The sequence below is a fragment of the Capra hircus genome, chromosome 1, assembly GCF_001704415.2.
Source record: "Capra hircus breed San Clemente chromosome 1, ASM170441v1, whole genome shotgun sequence".
Classification (NCBI taxonomy): domain Eukaryota; kingdom Metazoa; phylum Chordata; class Mammalia; order Artiodactyla; family Bovidae; genus Capra; species Capra hircus.
In genome coordinates this window covers 118,908,498-118,928,659 of record NC_030808.1, presented here as the reverse complement: position 1 = coordinate 118,928,659, position 20,162 = coordinate 118,908,498, and the positions used below count along the sequence as shown (strand labels likewise).

The following is a 20,162-nucleotide window of genomic DNA, read 5'->3' as shown; positions in this document are numbered from 1 at the left end:
ACTTCACTTTCACTTTTCACTTTCATGCATTGGAGAAGGAAATGGCAACCCACTCCAGTGTTCTTGCCTGGAGAATCCCAGGGATGGGGCAACCTGGCGGGCTGCCATCTATGGGGTCACACAGAGTCAGACACGACTGAAGCAACTTAGCGGCAGCAATGGTAGTTATGACTAAATGGATAAGTTGATAAATCAAAAGAGATAACAGATCACAAGTAAGCCTATTCGATTTTGCCAGATAACTCAAATATTACATTATACCAATAAAAATACAGAGAGACTTTGAAGGTCATCTGACATGCAGGAGGTCAAGAAATAATGACAATGATCTTGTCTTAAATCGCCTAAAGTTATCATAACTTTTCACATTTGGAACTAATCGTAAAGAATTTCCTTTATTCCAGATTTATGGAGATAAAATAAATTTAAGGTGTACAATGTGATCATTTGAAAATATAAATACTGCACAATGTTTAATTAATTTACATACTCTCTATCTCACATAATTGTCATTTTGTTGCTATGGTGAGAACACTAAAGCTCTGCTCTCATAGCCATCTTCATGTGTTCAGTGAAGTCCTGCTATCTATAGTCACAATGCTGTACATTACATGCCTGCAACTTATTAGAATCTTATTTCTACTAACTAAAAGAATTCATGGCTTAAGGTGGGGCTGGAAAGCAGAAGAGAAGAAAAGCCTGAGGAAGGCAGCTAGAGAAGGAATAAGAGTTCTTTAAGATCAGAGGTTCTGCCTTACAGAAAAATAAATAATAGAAATTTCCTTGGTTGAATCAAAAGTTAAGGAAACTGTAGAATTGTAGGAAATATGCTATTTATCTCGGGCTTCCCTTGTAACTCATTCAGTAAAGAATCTGCCTACAATGTAGGAAAGTGAAGTCGCTCAGTCATGCCCAATTCTTTGCAACCCCATGGATAGTAGCCTGCACCAAGCTCCTCCATCCATGGAATTTTCAAGGCAAGAAGTACTAGAGTGGGTTGCCATTTCCTTCTCCAGGGAATCTTCCCAACCCAGGGATCAAACCCAGGTCTCTCACATTGTAAACAGACACTTTAAAGTCTGAGCCACTAGGGAAGTCCACAATGTAGGAAACCCAGATTCAGTGCCTGAGTTGGGAAGATCGCCTGGAGAAGAAAATGGCAGCCCACTCCAGTATTCTTGCCTGGAGAATCCCATAGACAGAGGAGCCTGGCAGGCTACAGTCCATGGGGTCGCAAGAGTCTGACACAACTTAGAGACTAAACCACCATATGCTGTTTATCTAGCAAAAAAAAAACCTAGTACCTCACCATGTTTCACATCTCTAAAAGATGGTTTTCAATGTATTCTGAGTATTGTGCAATGTTTACAGAGTATTCCGATTTCAATTGGCAATAGACCCTATACTACGGGATGGAGAGAAGACCCAACCCTAGTATGCTAGTTAGAATAAGATTAAACAACAGAAACAGTACCTTTAGATCACAACAGGGAAGATTCCACACAGTATGAGAAAGCATATATTATTTTACCAGTTTGGAAAATGGGGAAGTGAAACCCTGAAATTCGAGTTCAAGTTTCTGTCTCAAAACTCTAAGAATAATATGTTAGTTCCAAGAAACTGATTGCATCATTTCAGTGGATCAGACCAGAAAATCAGGCTTGAGATCATGATTTATAATTCCTCGTAAATTTTCAAATTTACCACTTGGTTGGTGAAGCATGCATGCTTTGGGAGCTGAAATTCTTAAAGTCTTACAGTCATGCCCTCATCAATTTAACTTAAGACTTTACTAAACTGGTTTTAATATTAGAGCAAGGAGTAAGGGAAGTTCCTACTTTTTAAAAATGGAATTATTCTGATGTCATCAAAAACCTCACAGTTTTTCAGGCATATGTACAAGACAATTATGTTGCCAAAGTATGAAATACAGCTAGTTTCATAGCCAGAATGAATTATGTCTAATTCTCCTGCAGTAAACAATCAGATTCACCAATCTGTATTCTCCAGACAGCTAAGTCAAGCCTTGCTTTTCAAGTGATTCAGTGCACACTGGAGACTTTAAAGCATAGGAAGGAGCTGCAGGCAGAACCCTTCTCCCTGAGGAACTGAGTGTAGGGGCCAAGAGGGCAACTTAAGATGATGCTGCTTTTAAGAAATAAATAAATTAGTACTTACTGCTGCTGCTGCTAAGTCGCTTCAGTCGTTTCCAACTCTGTGCAACCTCATAGACGGCAGCCCACCAGGCTCCCCCATCCCTGGGATTCTCCAGGCAAGAATACTGGGGTGGGTTGCCATTTCCTTCTCCAATGCATTAAAGAGAAAAGTGAAAGTGAAGTCACTCAGTCATGTCTGACTCTTCACGACCCCACGGACTGTAGCCCACCAGGTTCCTCCGTCCATGGGATTTTCCAGGCAAGAGTATTGGAGTGGGGTGCCATCACCTTCTCCATAGTACTTACTACTTTTCCTAAATCTGGGACTGAAATGTTCTGCATTTTGAAATAAAATAAGTGTGCTCTAATTTTTCACTCTAAAAAAATCTCCAACGCTGGAACTACACTCCTCCTTGGAATTGTCCACTCTGGTGGCTCAGAGGTTAAAGCGTCTGCCTACAAGGCGGGAGACCCGGGTTTAATCCCTGGGTCGGGAAGATCCCCTGGAGAAGGAAATGGCAACCCACTCCAGTATTCTTGCCTGGAGAATCCCATGAACAGGGGAGCCTGGGCAGGCTATACTCCATGGGGTCGCAAAGAGTCGGACATGACTGAGCAACTAACACCCAAATTTTACTCCAACAACGATTTAAAATAAATGTAAGTACCTAATTCTCAAATAATGTGGTAGGAAGAGTGCTCATCATCCTCAGAGTTTCAAAAATATAGTTATTGAGTAACCACGAAGTGGGCTTCCCAGGTGGCACTAGTGGTAAAGAACCTGCCTGCCAATGCAGGAGACATAAGAGACAATGGTTCCATGTCTGGGTCAGGAAGATCCCTTGGAGGAGGGCACAGCAGCTGACTCTAGTATTCTTGCCTGGAGAATCCCATGAACAGAGGAGCCTATTGCGCTACAGTCCACAGGGTCAGATACGACTGAAGTGACTTAGCATGTACACACAGCCACTGAGTAACCAGCCTGCACTAGGCCCTGGGATCACTGAGATAAATAACAGGAAAAGTCACTGAGAACTTAGAGGGCAGCTAATGGTACGGACACAATATGACGCACTCTGTGTATGAGACAAGGGAAGCTCAGCCTGGGTGCTTGGGGAGGGTGTTAGGGTAGACCTTCTACCAGAATCACTTGGATTGTGTGACTAAATTTACTGCAAAATGAGGTTGGGCACTGAATAAGATTAAGACACTAACCCGAATTATGACTTACATGTCTTCGACGTCTTAGAAATAAGGGACAGGGGTCTGATTGTCAGCGTGCACTTTATTTCTTCACTCATATACCACTGGCTCTTTTGCAGAACACCCTAGCTAAAGGTGCCGTGAAAGAACTGGCCACACTGCATGGCACCGCGTACACCTATGGCCCAGGAGCTTCAACGATCTGTAAGTCTCAGCTTCAGAGCCATGCAAAGGCAACAGATGGCCCCCAGAGTCTTTCCTTTCCATCATTTAAAGCATGTGACTTTTGCCTGAGAGTGAATGTTTTATAACACATGTAATCAGTTTTCTGTTTAGAAGACAAAAGGGGGCAGGGAATATCCCTTTCAACTCATCTGCTCTCTGTAAACATCTACTGAGCATCTGCCCCCATGCCAAGTCCTCAAGAGGTGCCGGTGGAGAAAGGAAGGCAGGAGAGAGAGAGGGCAAGAGTGAAGGAAAAGGGAAGGAGGGAGACCAGAGCCATCTTCCAAGAGCACACAGCAGGGAAGCAGGAAGAGTTCATGGCCATACAGGTGCATAGTGCTGAGACAGAAGGATGTACGAGAACAGAGCACACCCAAAGGCTAGCCAACCCACCCCACAGTATCAGGAACGGTTTCCCAGGACGATGACACAGAAGCTTTATCTGGAAGGACAATTGGTGGGGAAAAGCAATAGAGGGAAGGTTTTCTTGGCTAAACAGACTGAAGTTTCAGGCTACTTCAGGCTTAAGCTGTTTTCATGGGGTGCAAGCAAATGGCAAAAGAGTTAGTTATAGGCTGGACCCCAGGGCCTTGGGTGCTACAGTTTGATTTCACTGAGAAGGAACATACTGCAGGTTCCATTTCCAATTTCTACATATATTTGCCTTTGCATGATTTTTTTCTGCCCCAGGCCTTAAGGGACCAGAAATATAAGGGAGAAAATGGCCAGCCTCACCATCCATGGCCTTCAGTGTAGTTGGAGACGCTCCAATCATGAGCGGTGGTGTTTTTTTTTTAAGCTTCATGTAGAATACAGTTTTCTGTATTCTTGTCCTTGATTAAACTTCTCTGTGTCAGATGGGGTATACTATTTCCTTAAGGGAGTTCTATTAGAAATAACTCATCTATTCATACACTGTGAACTTCATAGAAGTTTTATTCAGGCCAGTTCAATGAGATTTCTTTTTCCGTTATACCATAAGCCCTTGGAGGGCAGGGGCCATGTCTTTCCTTTGTCCTAGTATTTCCAAAGTTGAGCACATGGCCTGCTGCTCAATGAAAACTCTACAACTGTGGACTGAATGAATGAATGAACAAGTGACTGAATAAATGAATGACACCATAACTGTCACTGAATGAGTAATTGAGTGAATGTCCAATCCATGCCAAGCCATATGCTAGATACCAAAGAAACGAAAATGAAGACCCAGCTCTGCCCTTGAGCTGCTCCAGTTCCATCGTTCAGTACAGTTTCAGCGAGGCTCAGAGTCCTCCCCTCTCACCAGTCATCATGCAGTTTCCCTTATTTTTCTAGGAGATACATATTATTTTCCCAGGAACTATACATATGTTGCAGACAAATCACAAACTATGTGAGAGTTTACCACAGCATAGAAGCACGCTGAGTATATATATATATATATAACTGATTACATCCTGAAGTATTAAACGCATCACTATTACCATGTAGAGCTAAGAGGTAATCTTCCCAAGAGATAAGATTGGACTAATCTTTAAAACAGCCCCCATAGCTTTTGTGATCTTGGTGACTAGAAAATTTCCCTACCTGTCCTATTTTGGGCAATGAAACATTTGTAACTATAAAAGAAAGCTGGCATGATTTTAAATCTCCTTCCTAGATTTAAATTGTTTTCTCCCCTTTGATTTGCTCATTTCAGATCCAGCTGCTGGGGGTTCTGATGACTGGGCTTATGACCAAGGAATCCAATATTCCTTCACATTTGAACTCCGGGATAAAGGCAGATATGGCTTTGTCCTCCCTGAATCCCAGATCCAGCCAACCTGTGAGGAGACAATGCTGGCCATCAAATATGTTACCAGCTATGTCCTGGAACATCTGTACTGAGCTAGATTGCTAAGAGCTTGATTTCTGAATATTTGTTCTCTTTCTCTTCTATCCTGAATTCCTACTTTTATGGGCCTGGATTTTTTTTTTTTTTTTTCCAGATCCTCATCTTTCTTTTAAGCTTCTGGGTCTGTTAAGCTACTTGGATCTTTAATATTGATCATAATAAAAGTGAATCAGGATAACTGAAAACCCTGACAGACTGTCTGCTTCTTTGAGGGGAAAAGATATGAACAAAGGACTAAGCAAGCTGTGCACAACCAATGATGTAGGTCAGCCTACAAGGAGTCGAATTCGCTGGGGTACTGACAATCACGGCAGATTGCAGAGATGTCCAGGCTATAGTGGCAGGCTGATGAGGAAGAAGTAGGAGAAATTTAGGACTGTAAGATATGGTATAGATGAGATGGTCCCATCACAGTTTAGCTTTCACGTCAGCTCATTGAAGTTATTTTCTGAGCTGTTTACTACATGCCAGTACTTTGCTAAGCAACCGAGGACCAAGCAACGAAAAAGAAAGAACACATGTCTGCCCTCAATGGTTGTACAGGCCATCTGAGATGACAGACATGAAACAAATAATGATTTAACTTATTATGTAAACTAAGATCATGGCACTTCATGGCAAATAGATGGGGAAACAGTGGAAACAGTGTCACACTTTATTTTTCTGGGCTCCAAAATCACTGCAGATGGTGACTGCAGCCATGAAATTAAAAGACGCCTGCTCCTTGAAAGGAAAGTTATGACCAATCTAGAGAGCATATTAAAAAGCAGAGACATTACTTTGCCAACAAAGTTCCATCTAGTTAAGGCTATGGTTTTTCCAGTGGTCATGTATGGATGTGAGAGTTGGACTATAAAGAAAGGTGAATGCTGAAGAATTGATGCTTTTGAACTGTGGTGTTGGAGAAGACTCTTAAGAGTCCTTTGGACTGCAAGGAGATTCAACCAGTCCATCCTAAAGGAGATCAGTCTTGGGTGTTCACTGCAAGGACAGATGTTGAAGCTGAAACTCCAATACTTTGGCCACCTGACGCAAAGAGCTGAATCTTTTGAAAAGACTCTGATGCTGGGAAAGATTGAGGGCAGGAAGAGAAGGGGATGACAGAGGATGAGATGGTTGGATGACATCACCGACTCAATGGACATGGGTTTGCGTGGACTCCAGGAATTGGTGATGGACAGGGAGGCCTGGAGTGCTGTGGTTCACGGGGTCGCAAAGAGTCAGAGACAACTGAGCAACTGAACTGAACTATTATGTAATAGCTAGTGATTTAATTTATATCACTGATCTGAAGTAGAAGAGAAATCTCAGGAAGCGCTGAAAACTGAAGAACAATTATCTGGATGAACGGAATACCACTTCCAGGCGCTATTAACTATGCAGAAGCTATAAGAAGAAAGCCAGAAAAGGCGGAACTCAGAGAACTGAGGGAAGATGGGGCAGGTGTAAGGGCTGAGGAGGGAGTTGGGGATCATATCAGGCAGGTTCAGAGGTCAGGTTAAGGGTTTAGGACACTGGTCTAAGAACAAAGAAAAGCATTTTGGATCCTTAGAAGATGGATCCAAAAAATACTGCTGCAATTTGGTCAAAGAGTGCGTCTATGATTTCCTCTAGGAGTTTTACAGCATCCAGTCTTACACTTGGGTCTTTAATTCATCTTGAGTTTAGTTTTGTATATGTTTTTAGAGAACGCTCGAATTTCATTCTTTTACAAGTAGCTGTCCAGTTCTCCCAGCACCATTTATTGAAAAGACTGTCTTTTCTGCATTGTATATTCTTGCCTCCTTTGCCATAGATAAATAAGTAAAGGAAAAAGGAACAAATGGGACCTAACTAAGCTTAAAAGCTTTCGCACAGCAAAGAAAACCATCAACAAAAAAAAAGACAACCCAATGAATGGGGGAAGATATTTGCACATCATTTGACTGATGAGGGGCTAATACCAAATATATGTAAAACTCAACAACAAAAAAATAAACAAATGGGTTAAAAATGGGCAGAAGAATGAAACAGGCATTTCTCCAAAGAGGAAATGCAGACAGCCAAGAGAAACATTAAAAGATGCTCAACATCGCTAATCATCAGGGAAATGCAAATGAAAACAATGAGATATTACCTCACACATATTAGAATGGCTAACATCAAAAAGAACACAAAAAACAAATGTTGGCAAGAATATGGAGAATAGGGAACACTCCTCCACTGCTGGTGGGAATGTACACTGGCGCAGCCACTGTGGAAAACAGTATGGACGTTTCTCAAAAAACTAAAAATTGAACTACCATATGACCCAGCAATTCCATCCGTGGGTACATATCCAAATATAAACACTAATGTGAAATGATACATGCCACCTCCGTGTTCACAGCAATACTATTTACAGTTGCCAATATACTGTAGCAACCTAAGTGTCCGTCAACAGACAGAAAAATAAAGATGTGGTTCATATACACAACAGAATAGAGCTCATTCATAAACATTAATGAAATGTTGCTATTTGCACCACATGGTAGATATGGAGGGCATTATGCTAAGTGAAATAAGTCAGACAGAGAAAGACAAATACTGTACAATATCACTTATATAAAAAATAAATGAAAAAATACAACAAACTAATGAATAAAACAAAAAAGAAGGTGAGTTTGTTCTCACAACAGAGAACACACTAGTGGTTACTAATGGGGAGAGGCAGAGAAGGCAATGGCACCCCACTCCAGTACTCTTGCTGGAAAATCCCATGGACAGAGGAGCCTGGTAGGCTGCAGTCCATGGGGTCACTAGAGTCAGACACAACTGAGCGACTTCACTTTCCCTTTTCACTTTCATGCATTGGAGAAGGAAATGGCAATCCACTCCAGTGTTCTTGCCTGGAGAATCCCAGGGACAGGGAAGCCTAGTGGGCTGCCGTCTATGAGGTCGCACAGAGTCGGACACGACTGAAGCGACACGGCAGCAGGCAGCAGCAGCGGGGAGAGGGGAGCGGGAGGGGTAATATAAGTGTAGGAGGAAAAGGGGGTTATTATGGGATGATATGAAACCATGTGTGTGAAACTTCTGAAACCTGTAAAACAGTATAGAATTTAAAGAATCTTTCATTCAATTAAAACAGAGCAATAAGTGACTATCCTGGTGGTCCAGTGGTTGAATTCATGCTTCCAATGCAGGTACGTGGGTTCAACCCCTGGTTGGAGCGCTAAGAACCCACATGCCACAGAGCATGGCCAAAAATTAAAAATATAAATAAAAATTTTAAGAGAACAATGGGAAGCCATTGAAGATGTTAAATTGTAAATGACATGATCAGAGTTTTGGGTTTTAAAGAAAAAAAAAAAAAAAACAGTCAGGCTACAGTGTGGAAAGTAAATTGGAAGTGAAATAAAAAGGTGCCAGGGACCCTGACTGAACCAATTGGGCCTAAAATAAAAGAGGCAAAAATAACTCTTTGACTTGTACATCAAATATGACTTGAAATTTTCCAGAATTAAAACTGAACATGCTAATAATGGAGAGTATTGTTGTCATTGTTCAGTCACTCAGTCATGTCTAACTATTTGCAACCCCATGGACTGCAGCACACCAGGCTTCCCTGTCCTTCACTATCTCTCAGAGTTTGCCCAAACTCATGTCCATTGAGTCAGTGATGCTATTCAACCATCTCATCCTCTGCTGCCCCCTTCTCTTGCCCTCAATCTTTCCTAGCAGCAAAGTCTTTTCCAGTGAATCAGCTTTTCTCATCAGGTGACCAAAATATTGGAGCTTCAGCATCAATCCTTCCAATGAATATTCAGGGCTGATTTCTTTTAGGATTGACTGGTTTGAACTCCTTGCTGCCCAACGGACTCTCAAGAGTTTTCTCCAGCACCACAATTCAAAAGTATCAATCCTTCATCACTCAGCCTTCTTTACAGTCTAATTCTCACATCCATATATGACTACTGGAAAAACCATGACTGGGACTATATGGACTTTTGTCAGCAAAGTGATGTCTCTACTTTTTAATACTCTGTCTAGGTTTGTCATAGGTTTTGGTCCAAGGAGCAAGCATACTGTGCAAATTTCAAATTTTAAAATATAATAATATGTAATTAGATTTTAATTTGGGGGGGCATTGCTTACTTTAAAATCATAAAGCAAAACATGACCTCATTGTTTTCCATGTGGAGTCAAGGAAAACAGGATTCCATAGCTAGCATAATACATTAAGGTAGCTGTGACAGTGTTCTTTTCAAAAACAAAATCCACTGGTCGCTTGTTCAGTTGTCAAGCCAAAGAATGATTAATTGCATTAATTGTCCACTAGATGGTAGCAGTGCAGCTGCTATAATTTGTGAGGCAATCATCTTCAAAATAATTTAGTAATATCAATATATCATTTATTTTTAAAAAAAATAAACCATTTAAGTGGGCATAGAAAAGGGAGACCCTTAAGTGCAAAAATAGAAGTTCCCACAAAGTTTTAAGCAGTGCTGATGCTAACTTTAAAAATAGATGTAATTTAGCAAAATTATCTTTCCCCCATTCTATTTAAATTCTATCCATGTGAACTGCAAGGATAACTCAACCACAATTACTGGAGTGAAGTTACCTTGATGGAGGTGTATCATTCAATTCATAGACAGCTCTACAGGACACTCCCTCACACTATCTTTAGCAGGTAGCATCAACCTCTAAGGGATGCTGTGGCCCTAAGTTCAGTGCTTTAAAGTGGAAATAAGGAATCTAAATGGACTTTTTTCTAAAATTTCAAGTAATTTTTAAGAAGAATAAAGCATAGGAAAGAAAATAAAATCCATGTATCTGAGACTTCCTGCACTTGAGACATTTTGGCTCTGTCTCTTGCAACTAAAAGTTAACAGCTGGCAGCTTAGCAATGTCACTTGCCTGAGCCTTGTAAAGAATAGTAAAGATTGAGAGAAAAAGAGAAAGAGAAATTTCTGCATTAAGCCTTCCCAGTGCAATGGTGCTGTATACCCTCCTGCCTGGCTGACCACAGGCTACTGCTTTGGCAGACCGATGCTGCCCAGCTTTGCCTACACAGGAGCCCCTGACTGTGAAGGCATCTCTCATTATCCTTCCTGTGACTTACTCCCACCCTCGGGACCTAAGACAGGCTCCAAGCTCTTCCTTCAGTTCCCAACTCTTACCTCTCCAAAGCAACAATTAACCAACAGCATAGGAACAGCTCCCTGGCTCTTTCCTATCTCCGATGGTGTTGCCACAAGACTAGCAGGACTGGTTTTCCAGCCTGGAGAATGGGAGTTCTGCTAGAATCACATATCGTGTATTCATCTTCTTTGTCAGATAACCTATATGAATTGATCAAAGAGAGAATTTCAGGTGTAGAAGGAAGACAGGAGGAACCGTGACAATTAATAAGGTTATTTGGTGGCTATATGGGGCTGTGATGAGCCTCTTAGGTCATCTCATTTGAGCAGGTAGTCACCCCCCTCTAGCCCGATCTGACACTGCCTGAATCACACATCCAGGTATCTATCCAGAAACACCACCTTTCGTGCAACTAGTAAAGATATATTTCTCTGCAGCACTCTACAGGGCACTCTCAGTTCCATGTTAAACATACAATATCCATAAGTAAAGGTAGCAATTCATTCTTTCTGACATTTCCTTTATGAGATATTTAAAGGTATTCCATCAGTTTACTATATTTGATTTACAGACAAAATTATTTGAAGAATTCTAGTAAATCACATGAGAATGTTCACTTCCATTTTCTAGGACATTTCCTTTATGGTGATAATGTTTGAAAAATATAAAGAAAAGCATACTTTAAAAAATAATGTTATATTTTTAACTGTGTCTAGACACACAAAAATCCTAGGAGTGCAAAGACCCAGAAAGATGGAAAATTACTGTTGTGTGAAGCATTCAATTTTAGATACCTTTTTAAAGAGGTTAATTTAACCTGCGAAACACCACACCACCTTACACAGTTAATTCTAAAATGATACAGTGTCCAACAACTACTCATCCTACTCCATAAATATGCCAAGACCTCTCATAAATCTCGATGTAGCAATATAAGGTTGTACTGAACTATGCCTGCCAAGAAATGAAACTGGTTTTGATATAGAGCTCCAAAATATTCTTGAAATCCATAGATTGGGAAGGAATGGGAGGTCTTAAAGCATCACATACCTATGTCCTACTCCATAAACAAGGAATTGTCAATATGCAACAGAGGTTAAGAAGTCAAAGACTGTTTATCACCAAAGTCTTAAGAAAAACCAGGATCCTTCCAACCGTTACTTCAGTTCAGTTCAGTTCAGTCGCTCAGTTGTGTCCAACTCTTTGCGACCCCATGAATCACAGCACACCAGGCCTCCCTGTCCATCACCATCTCCCGGAGTTCACTCAGACTCACGTCCATCGAGTCCGTGATGCCATCCAGCCATCTCATCCTCGGCTGTCCCCTTCTCCTCCTGCCCCCAATCCCTCCCAGCATCACAGTCTTTTCCAATGAGTCAACATTTCGCATGAGGTGGCCAAAGTACTGGAGCTTCAGCTTTAGCATCATTCCTTCCAAAGAAATCCCAGAGTTGATCTCCTTCAGAATGGACTGGTTGGATCTCCTTGCGGTCCAAGGGACTCCCAAGAGTCTTCTCCAACACCACAGTTCAAAAGCATCAATTCTTCGGCGCTCAGCCTTCACTTAGATCCCCAAATAAGAGTGTCCTTCCTAGTTGACCTGAAAAAACAGACATAGAAGCCTTTTCTCTATAGTTTTGAAACAAACCAAACAGAAAAAGGCTTTAACATAGAAAATATATCAGAATGCTAGAATTAAGAATGACTTCTATTTTCTTCTTTCAACTTCTCTGTATTTTGATAAATTATTTTTCCATGTGTATTTATTACTTTTAGAATCCAAATAAAATTCCAAAAAGCAAAGCTATAACATAAATATTTTTTACTTGAAGCAATACACATTAAAACAAATACAGAGATATTTTTGCCTTATTGGACATGGCCACCACTTTAACCTCCCACCTGATATATGCTGATACTCATCAGTCCTGCAGCCTGATAATGGCCAGTGTGTCTGTTTATAGAACTGATGATTGTATTAATACTTAGAGGATGGGCTTCCCAAGTGGCACTAGTGGTAAAGAATCCACCTGCTGATGCGATGTGAGAGGTGTAAGTTTGATCTCTGGGTCAAGAAAATCCGCTGGAGGAGGGCATGGCAACCCACTCCAGCATTCTTGCCTGGAGAATCCCATGGACAGAGAGCCTGGCGGGCTACAGTCCATGTGATCACAAAGATCAGACATGACTGAAGTGACTTAGCAGGCATGCACTTGGAGGACACAGGCATGTTTTTTGTCCCTACCATCTACCAAATCCCTTACATATATATTCACCTCATTTAACCCTCATAACCACTTGATGAGGTCCCATTTGCATGCCCAGGAAACTAAGGTCTGGAAGGCAGCATGCTCAAAGTAAAGCAGCTAGTTCTTCCTTTTCCTCTGTTCTCTTGCCAAACACACCCTTAGAATCAATGGAGCAAGAATCTGCTCTGGAATTTTCTAGTGCTGATGATACACTTCTCCAGTATCAACAACATGAAGGCATTTATAATCTGCTCTTCTTCTTTACCTGCAGGGTCATGGCAAGGGGACCCTCCTGAGGGACAAGTCATACTGTACATCTCTCAGATGGAGAGGAATGAAGCTGTCGCTGCTGTACATATAACAGGAGTACCTCCCCAACAGAATTATTTTTATAATAAAAATATAAAACTTGAGAAGTTTCATTTATGATTGTCTATACATCTGTCAATATGAAGAGGGAGTTTTAAAAGGAAATTCTAATGAGCTATCTGATCAGACAAATTCATTCACTTTATTACCTTACCTATAATTCTGGATAAAGCTGCTGCCTTCTCCAATCCATAATTAATTGAGTTGTGTTCAAGATCAAAGATCCCCTGCCAGACACTTTAAAAATGACTTATAAATGACTTTCATAAATTCAACTTTCAAAAAGCACTAATTGGGCATGTATAGCATTTAGACCCTAACCAGAATAGCCAATGAACAAACATTTGAGCAACCGTGTTATCTTGCCCTTTACATGTCCTCAAGTTGCTTTATGAATAGGGGTTCTCTCTGAGGATGAAGGGATAAAAAAGGGGAAAGGAGCAGGGAAGTAATTCATCAATTTCTGTAATGTTTACTTCTTTACCAAGAGTAATTTAGCAGTTACAGTCAGGTTCACTTCATTATACTTTTGCCATCATTTATATAATCATCATTTATATAATGATGGTAAAAGTATAAAATTTAGACAGTGACCATAACAACGTTTTCCAGATTACTTCTAATATTTTTAGTATATTCAAAATAATTTGTAATATAAACATTCTTAATTTAACAACTTACAATGAGGCTTCAAAAGCATAGTTTTTGCCATCAAGGTTCTGTGGCCAGATACCCTAATTCCTCCAAGGTTCCAAGAGCAAATTTAAACCAATTTCTTCCATCATTTACATCAAGCGCACGATAGAGTAGTATTTTAGAGCAAAGAATTGGATTCAAAGGTCAACTCTGTGAACTTACTAACTCTGCTCCCTTGGGCAAAAGTGAAAGTGTTAGTCACTCAGTTGTGCCAGACTCTGTGCGACCCCATGGACTATAGCCCGCCTGGCTCCTTTGTCCAAGGAATTCTCTAGGCAATCATACTGGAGTGGGTAGCCATTCTCTTCTCCAGGGGATCTTTCCAACCCAGGGATCAACACCAGATCTCCTGCGCTGTATGCGGGCTCTTTACCATCTGAGACACCAGACAAGTTATTTGCTAAACAAGGAAATTTGCCTCCCATTCCATCTGTACATTGGGAATTCTTAATTGTAAAAGGTCTGTGAGTAGCATGGAATTCACCTCTCACAAAGAGGGCAATCAGTGTTAACATGCCACCCTACTCCCCTCCCCAACCAGAAAATGGTGGGGCGAAGGGGTGGGGGCACATTCTATCCACCAGAACCCAAAGAGGAAACTAGCTGTTCCTCCAGATAAGAGTTGAGACATAAAACCAGCAGAGTGTCTTTGGACAGGCAAAGAAGAACCATGAGGTTCCTCCTGCCTGTGGGTTTGATTGCCACCACCCTTGCAATTGCTCCTGTCCGCTTTGACGGGTAAATCTCACAGCCCTGTGTTCCAGACTGTGTTTGGGAAGACAATGAGGAAATGCTCCTTTCCAGTTCACAAGTTTCACCTTTTGTGTTCTTACAGGGACAAGGTACTCCGTGTGAAGCTCCAGGATGAAAAACAAGCAAACATCATCAAGGACTTAGCCAAAACCAGCCAGGTAAAGCACGTAAAGTGCTATCTTATCTTTTCTATTTCCTAAAAGCTGCTTCTTTTGCCTTTTATTTTTAACAGCCACAGAGCTACCAAAGACAAAGATTGGGGGAAATGGTGATAATTGGATAACTCAACTCACTGCTAATCCTTTCATTGTTTCTGTTTATTTTTCTCCAAATTACCACTTCTTTTTCCCAGCCAAAAACTTTGCAAACAACAGCATTTTCTAGGTGGAATTGTGAAATAGGGAGACATTCCTGACCTTATCATGGCCTCTTCTTCAACCTTGACAGTGCCTGCCTACTCCATTCTCCTCATTACCATCCAGATCTATACCAGTGGTCTAATTTCTGTGGCATAATCATAATTATGATTACATCAAGGTACTGCTTAACTGATAACATCAATGCACTGTTTGATAACACCAAGAAGTGTCCCTTTCTAAGAGCAGGTCCATTTTGAAAGAAAACTTTTAAAGTTAGCTTTGTCTTTTAAAATCCAATGGACTAAAGTAATCATTTTATCATTTGTTCAACTGCTCCTCTGTACAAGACACACTGTTCCAGCCACCTTGTTGTTATTCAGTCACTAAGTCATGTCCAACTCTTTGTAACTCCATGGACTGCAGCACACTAGGTTTTCCTGTCCTTCACTGTCTCCCAGAGTTTGCTCAAACACATCATTTCAAATTCATTAGACTTTCAATATCTGTGTCCCAATTTAATGTGTTTAAAACAGAAGAATTGAAGTTCAAAGACAGTAAATTAAATGACCAAGATGACATGTCAAATTTAAACCCAGAATGGAATCTGAGATCTGTCTAGTCAGATACTCCCTTATTTCCACATCAAATCAATCTGCCTATACTAATTCCCAGATGTTTCTCAAATCCATACTTTCCTCTTCATTCCCCTGTCACTGTCAGCTCTATCTTTTTCAGGGACAACTTCAATAGACAATTACAATTTCTCCTATGATCAGGGTTCTAGTCTTGCCTCCCACAAAGTCAAGCTGCAACCTGATTGCTCTAAAATTGGACACTTACATTCCTCTGTTTGAAGGTTTTCAGTGAGAGGTGGCCTAGTACGAAAAGAGCATGGTCTTCAGAGGTTCAAATCCTAGTTTTACACTAGCTCTGTGTCCTTAGGCAAGTTACTTAACCTCTCTGGGCTTCAATTTCCTCCTCTATGAAGTGGGGACATAATAATCATACCTACTTCCTAAAGTTGCTATAAAGACTAAATGAGCTAATATTTGGGTAATGCTCAGCTGGCCTGGTCATAATAAGTACTGTAGAAAGCATCTTCTATTGATATCGATGTGGTATTCCAAGAACTTCATAATCTCCAACCTCTTTACTCCACCCTCTTTCTTACCCTTTAAGCACTGTTAATACCAAACACTCACCCACATTGGCCCTATACACCTTTTCTCGGGAGAGATGCATTTTCCTCTTTACTTGGCTAAATGCTACTTATTCTTCAAGATCCAGCTCAGGCAGTATCTCCTGGAGAAAGTCCCTCTCTGTTCATCAGCTCTCACGACCCAGATGGGTTGCTTCTTGTGCTCCTAGAAGCAACCTTGTGCTTGCCCCTGGCATGGGTAAGCATGTTGGAAATGCATAGATGGCCTGTCTTCCACATTAAGCTTCTTGCTTCTCTTTTATTAACCGCCACAACCCTGGCATCCAGCTCTGCACCCGATGCTTATTTAGTTCATGAAAGTCCAGTGAGCCCTAAACTCTTGCACTGTGCTTCCCTGGTGGCTCAGTTGTAAAGAATCCACCTGCCAATGCAGGAGACTCATTTTTGATTCCTGGGTCAGGAATATCCCCTGGAGAAGGGCATGGCAACCCACTTCAGTATTCTTGCCTGGAGAATCCCTTGGACAGAGACGCCTGGCAGGCTAGAGTCCATGGGATTGCAAAAGAGTCAAGGACATGACTTGGCAACTAAACGACAACAAATTCATGCACCACATAACCCTGTTAGGATAGAGAAATTGCTATTGTGATGGCCTAACTCACCTTTAATCATTCTTATACCTCACAGATGTCTAATTTATACTGTAACCTTTTGATCAAAACAAACCAACAAATATTGGTTGGTTCACAGCAGCCTAATACTGGAGCAGGACTGACCTAGAAGTAGAGTGGGATTCATCTACAGAACAGCCAGGCAGGCTCAGCTATGCCCACAAGCTTGGCACGATGGGTGGAAAGTTGGCATTTTCTCCACATTTCCGAGTTTGGGAAATGATACATCATTGGTTTCACGATTGAGTATGACTTTCAAGAATAAGAACTGGGAACTTCTCAAATTATTTTAATCTGAATTCTATCTTTACAGTGCTGTTCACCAAATTTCTGAAATTCTCAGCTAGCAGAAAATAAAGAGAAGGGAACCAACAGTTGCTAAATACTGTGTGGCCCAGATGTCATAGCTGCTTCATAACCTCCACAACACTCCCAATGGAAGGCTGTTAGCTCCATTTCTTAGGAGGAGGATTGAAACTCAAAGAGTTTTAGTAATCTTCCCAAGGACATACTGCTGGGAAAATGATAGGGCTAGAGAATATGTCTTCACTGGACACAATCTTTCCAGGAATTCCAGAGTTTACAGGGACATCTGGTTCTGAGGGAGGCCTGACCCAAGAGCAGGGGCAGGGGAGGGAGAAGCCACATATGAATCCATATTCCCAACCAGAGGCAGATGCTGTGGCTAAATCAGTTGTGAAACAACTCCAACCGGTGGTAGAAGAAAACAGATTAACCAAAAGCTGATCATTCTTTTTGCATTTGAATATATTATGTCCAAAAAAATATGATCATTATAGTAGCTTTTTTTCCCACTGCCTAATATTCAATAGTTTTTAAATATATTTGCAAAAATCTCATAGGTTTATTAAGAGAAGAGCTCATACTTCAGACATGTTGAACCCCAAATTCCTTTCATTGTGTATCACACATGGTCATATATTAATAAATATGTGTTGCATGAACAAATAAACAACTGTGAATAACACTGAACTCATCTGCACAGCTTGACTTCTGGTACCCAGACGCCACCCACCATGTAGCTGCTAACACGACGGTGGATTTCCAAATCAGTGCAAAGGAATCCCAGTTTGTTCAGTCTGTGTTGGATCAAAATCAAATGCACTATGAGTAAGTCCTATGAAAATATGCAAATGTGTTAGATACTCAAAGTCTGAGGAGTCTTGAAATTGAGAGTATAATTTTATACTGGGGCCCCTCAAAATGAACGCTCTAAGAAGTAACACTTATTGTTGCCTGCAAACAGAGTATGGAGGCCTGCTTATAAAAATGATGAGCTCAAACTTGGCACTCAAGTTCTATCTTATGTTTATTATGATCTGCAAGAATGACAGTTATGGTATCTGCCATCCCTAAAACTCAACCCCTGGTGAGGACAAAGAGCACATGAGCAGACATGGATGGTCTGGTCACACTCATTACTCCTGACAGGTAATCAGCCCGGAACTCAGCACTACTGATGACTACCAGCATTGCATTTTTTTTTCATTATTTAAACTTTTTATTTTATACTGGAGTATAGCCAAGTAACAATGTTGCGATAGTTTCAGGTAGGTACACAGCAAAGGGACACAGCCATAGACATACATGTATCCATTCTCCCCCAAACTCCCCTCCTATCCAGGCTGCCACATGACATTGAGCAGAGTTGTTCCTTGTGCCCACACCAGATTCTTATATTCAAATTCTCCTGATACATAAAAAGAGACCCAAAGTACAATATTTATCTTTGAGTCAGAGATGTGGGAATATAAAATTTATAATAAATAATTCTTTATGAAAGAAATTCTTCCTCAGAGAAAGCAAAACAACACAGTAAAATAAGACTTAAATCTAAGAGGAGAGAATTCTCAAATGGCCTAAAATGCAGAAATGAGTCACTGTGGTCCCATAGAGAAATAAGAGGAAATTAGAAATTATCGAACACTAGCCACGGGTCATGCACACACAGTCTGGGCCCTAGGGCAACAAATAAGAAGGGAGCTCAGAGATGAATATCACAAATCAACATATACTAGAGAAAACAAAGTGTGTTTTTATACTTTAAAATATTTAGCAGTTTGATGTACTGAGGGGTCCTGTTTGAACTCCCCCAGCCCTTGTCATTCCAGCAGCACCCTTTACAGGGACCCTATCACTCAAAATTGCTACACATTAGTTCTTTCTTTTTGATTTAATATTTCATGCCTCTGCTACCTAACTTAGTGCTGTTAACTCAAAAAACCTTCTACTTCTGGTTCAAAGATCCTACAGTGTCATATTAGAGAGCGGGATTTATTGCTGCTCATCATGACTTGATTGTATTTATTAAATTGCTACAATATCCCTAACAAGTTTAAATACTATTAGAAGAAATACACACATAGACAAGTAAACAAAAAACATTCTTGCCTATGGCTTAGAGTCACAGGTTATTATGTGTGATTATTGTTAGTCACTATCTTGGTTTTTGCCATTGTTTCAAGAAGGCTGTGAAACAAACGTGTAAGTTCATGTATGGTGAGAATATATTCAAAAGTAAGTTATTCCTTGGTGTTTAATCACTGTCATATTTGACTCTCTTGCAACTCCATGGACTATAGCTTGCCAGGCTCCGTTGTCCATGGGATTTTTCAGGCGAGAATACTGGAGTGGGTTGCCATTTCCTTTTTCAGGAGATCTTTCGGACCCAGGGATTGAACCCACGTCTCCTTCATTGGCAGGCAGATTCTTTCCCACTGAACCACCAGGGAAGTTAATATATGAGGAAAACATATTCAAAATTATTCATCTAAACATTTTTAATTAATACATTGATAAGTTTTTCTATAATTTTATAAACTGTACCATTAAAATTAGAAGCAGAAACTCTATAAATGTAAGATCACAGAAATTAGTAGGACATTACGGACTCTGGGCTTATGTTGAGGTTGATATGCTATCTTGAATATTTCTAAAAGAAATCACCCCTCTATACTATACACTTCCTGGTGACCATCTCTTGAATCACTTGACAGCCAGATTTCTAAAACATGTGCCTCGATTTATACAATCTTCACTTTACTCCATTAATACAAACCTGACCCAGATTCCTTATGATCAACTAATTCTTACAAAGTATCTGCTGCTGCTGCTGCTGCTAAGTCTCTTCAGTCGTGGCCGACTCTGTGCGACCCCACAGACGGCAGCCCACCAGGCTCCCCCGTCCCTGGGATGCTCCAGGCAAGAACACTGGAGTGAGTTGCCATTTCCTTCTCCAATGCATGAAAGTGAAAAGGGAAAGTGAAGTTGCTCAGTCATGTCCGACTCTTAGCGACCCCATGGACCACAGCCTCTCCTCCGT

General features: G+C 40.8%; 2 protein-coding genes across 2 annotated transcripts in view; both read left to right on the top strand.

The window, feature by feature from the left end:
* Window positions 1-5,648, top strand: part of CPB1 (carboxypeptidase B1) — a 39,452-nt gene extending 33,804 nt beyond the window's left edge. The window contains exons 10-11 of the mRNA XM_018049125.1: window positions 3,479-3,563; window positions 5,263-5,648. Of these exons, the coding sequence (XP_017904614.1) occupies window positions 3,479-3,563; window positions 5,263-5,450 (273 nt within the window). The 3' untranslated portion in view covers window positions 5,451-5,648. The remainder of the gene's footprint in view (window positions 1-3,478; window positions 3,564-5,262) is intronic.
* Window positions 14,534-20,162, top strand: part of CPA3 (carboxypeptidase A3) — a 32,345-nt gene continuing 26,716 nt past the window's right edge. Inside the window, exons 1-3 of the mRNA XM_005675465.3 lie at window positions 14,534-14,615; window positions 14,713-14,788; window positions 17,826-17,950. Of these exons, the coding sequence (XP_005675522.2) occupies window positions 14,548-14,615; window positions 14,713-14,788; window positions 17,826-17,950 (269 nt within the window). The 5' untranslated portion in view covers window positions 14,534-14,547. The remainder of the gene's footprint in view (window positions 14,616-14,712; window positions 14,789-17,825; window positions 17,951-20,162) is intronic.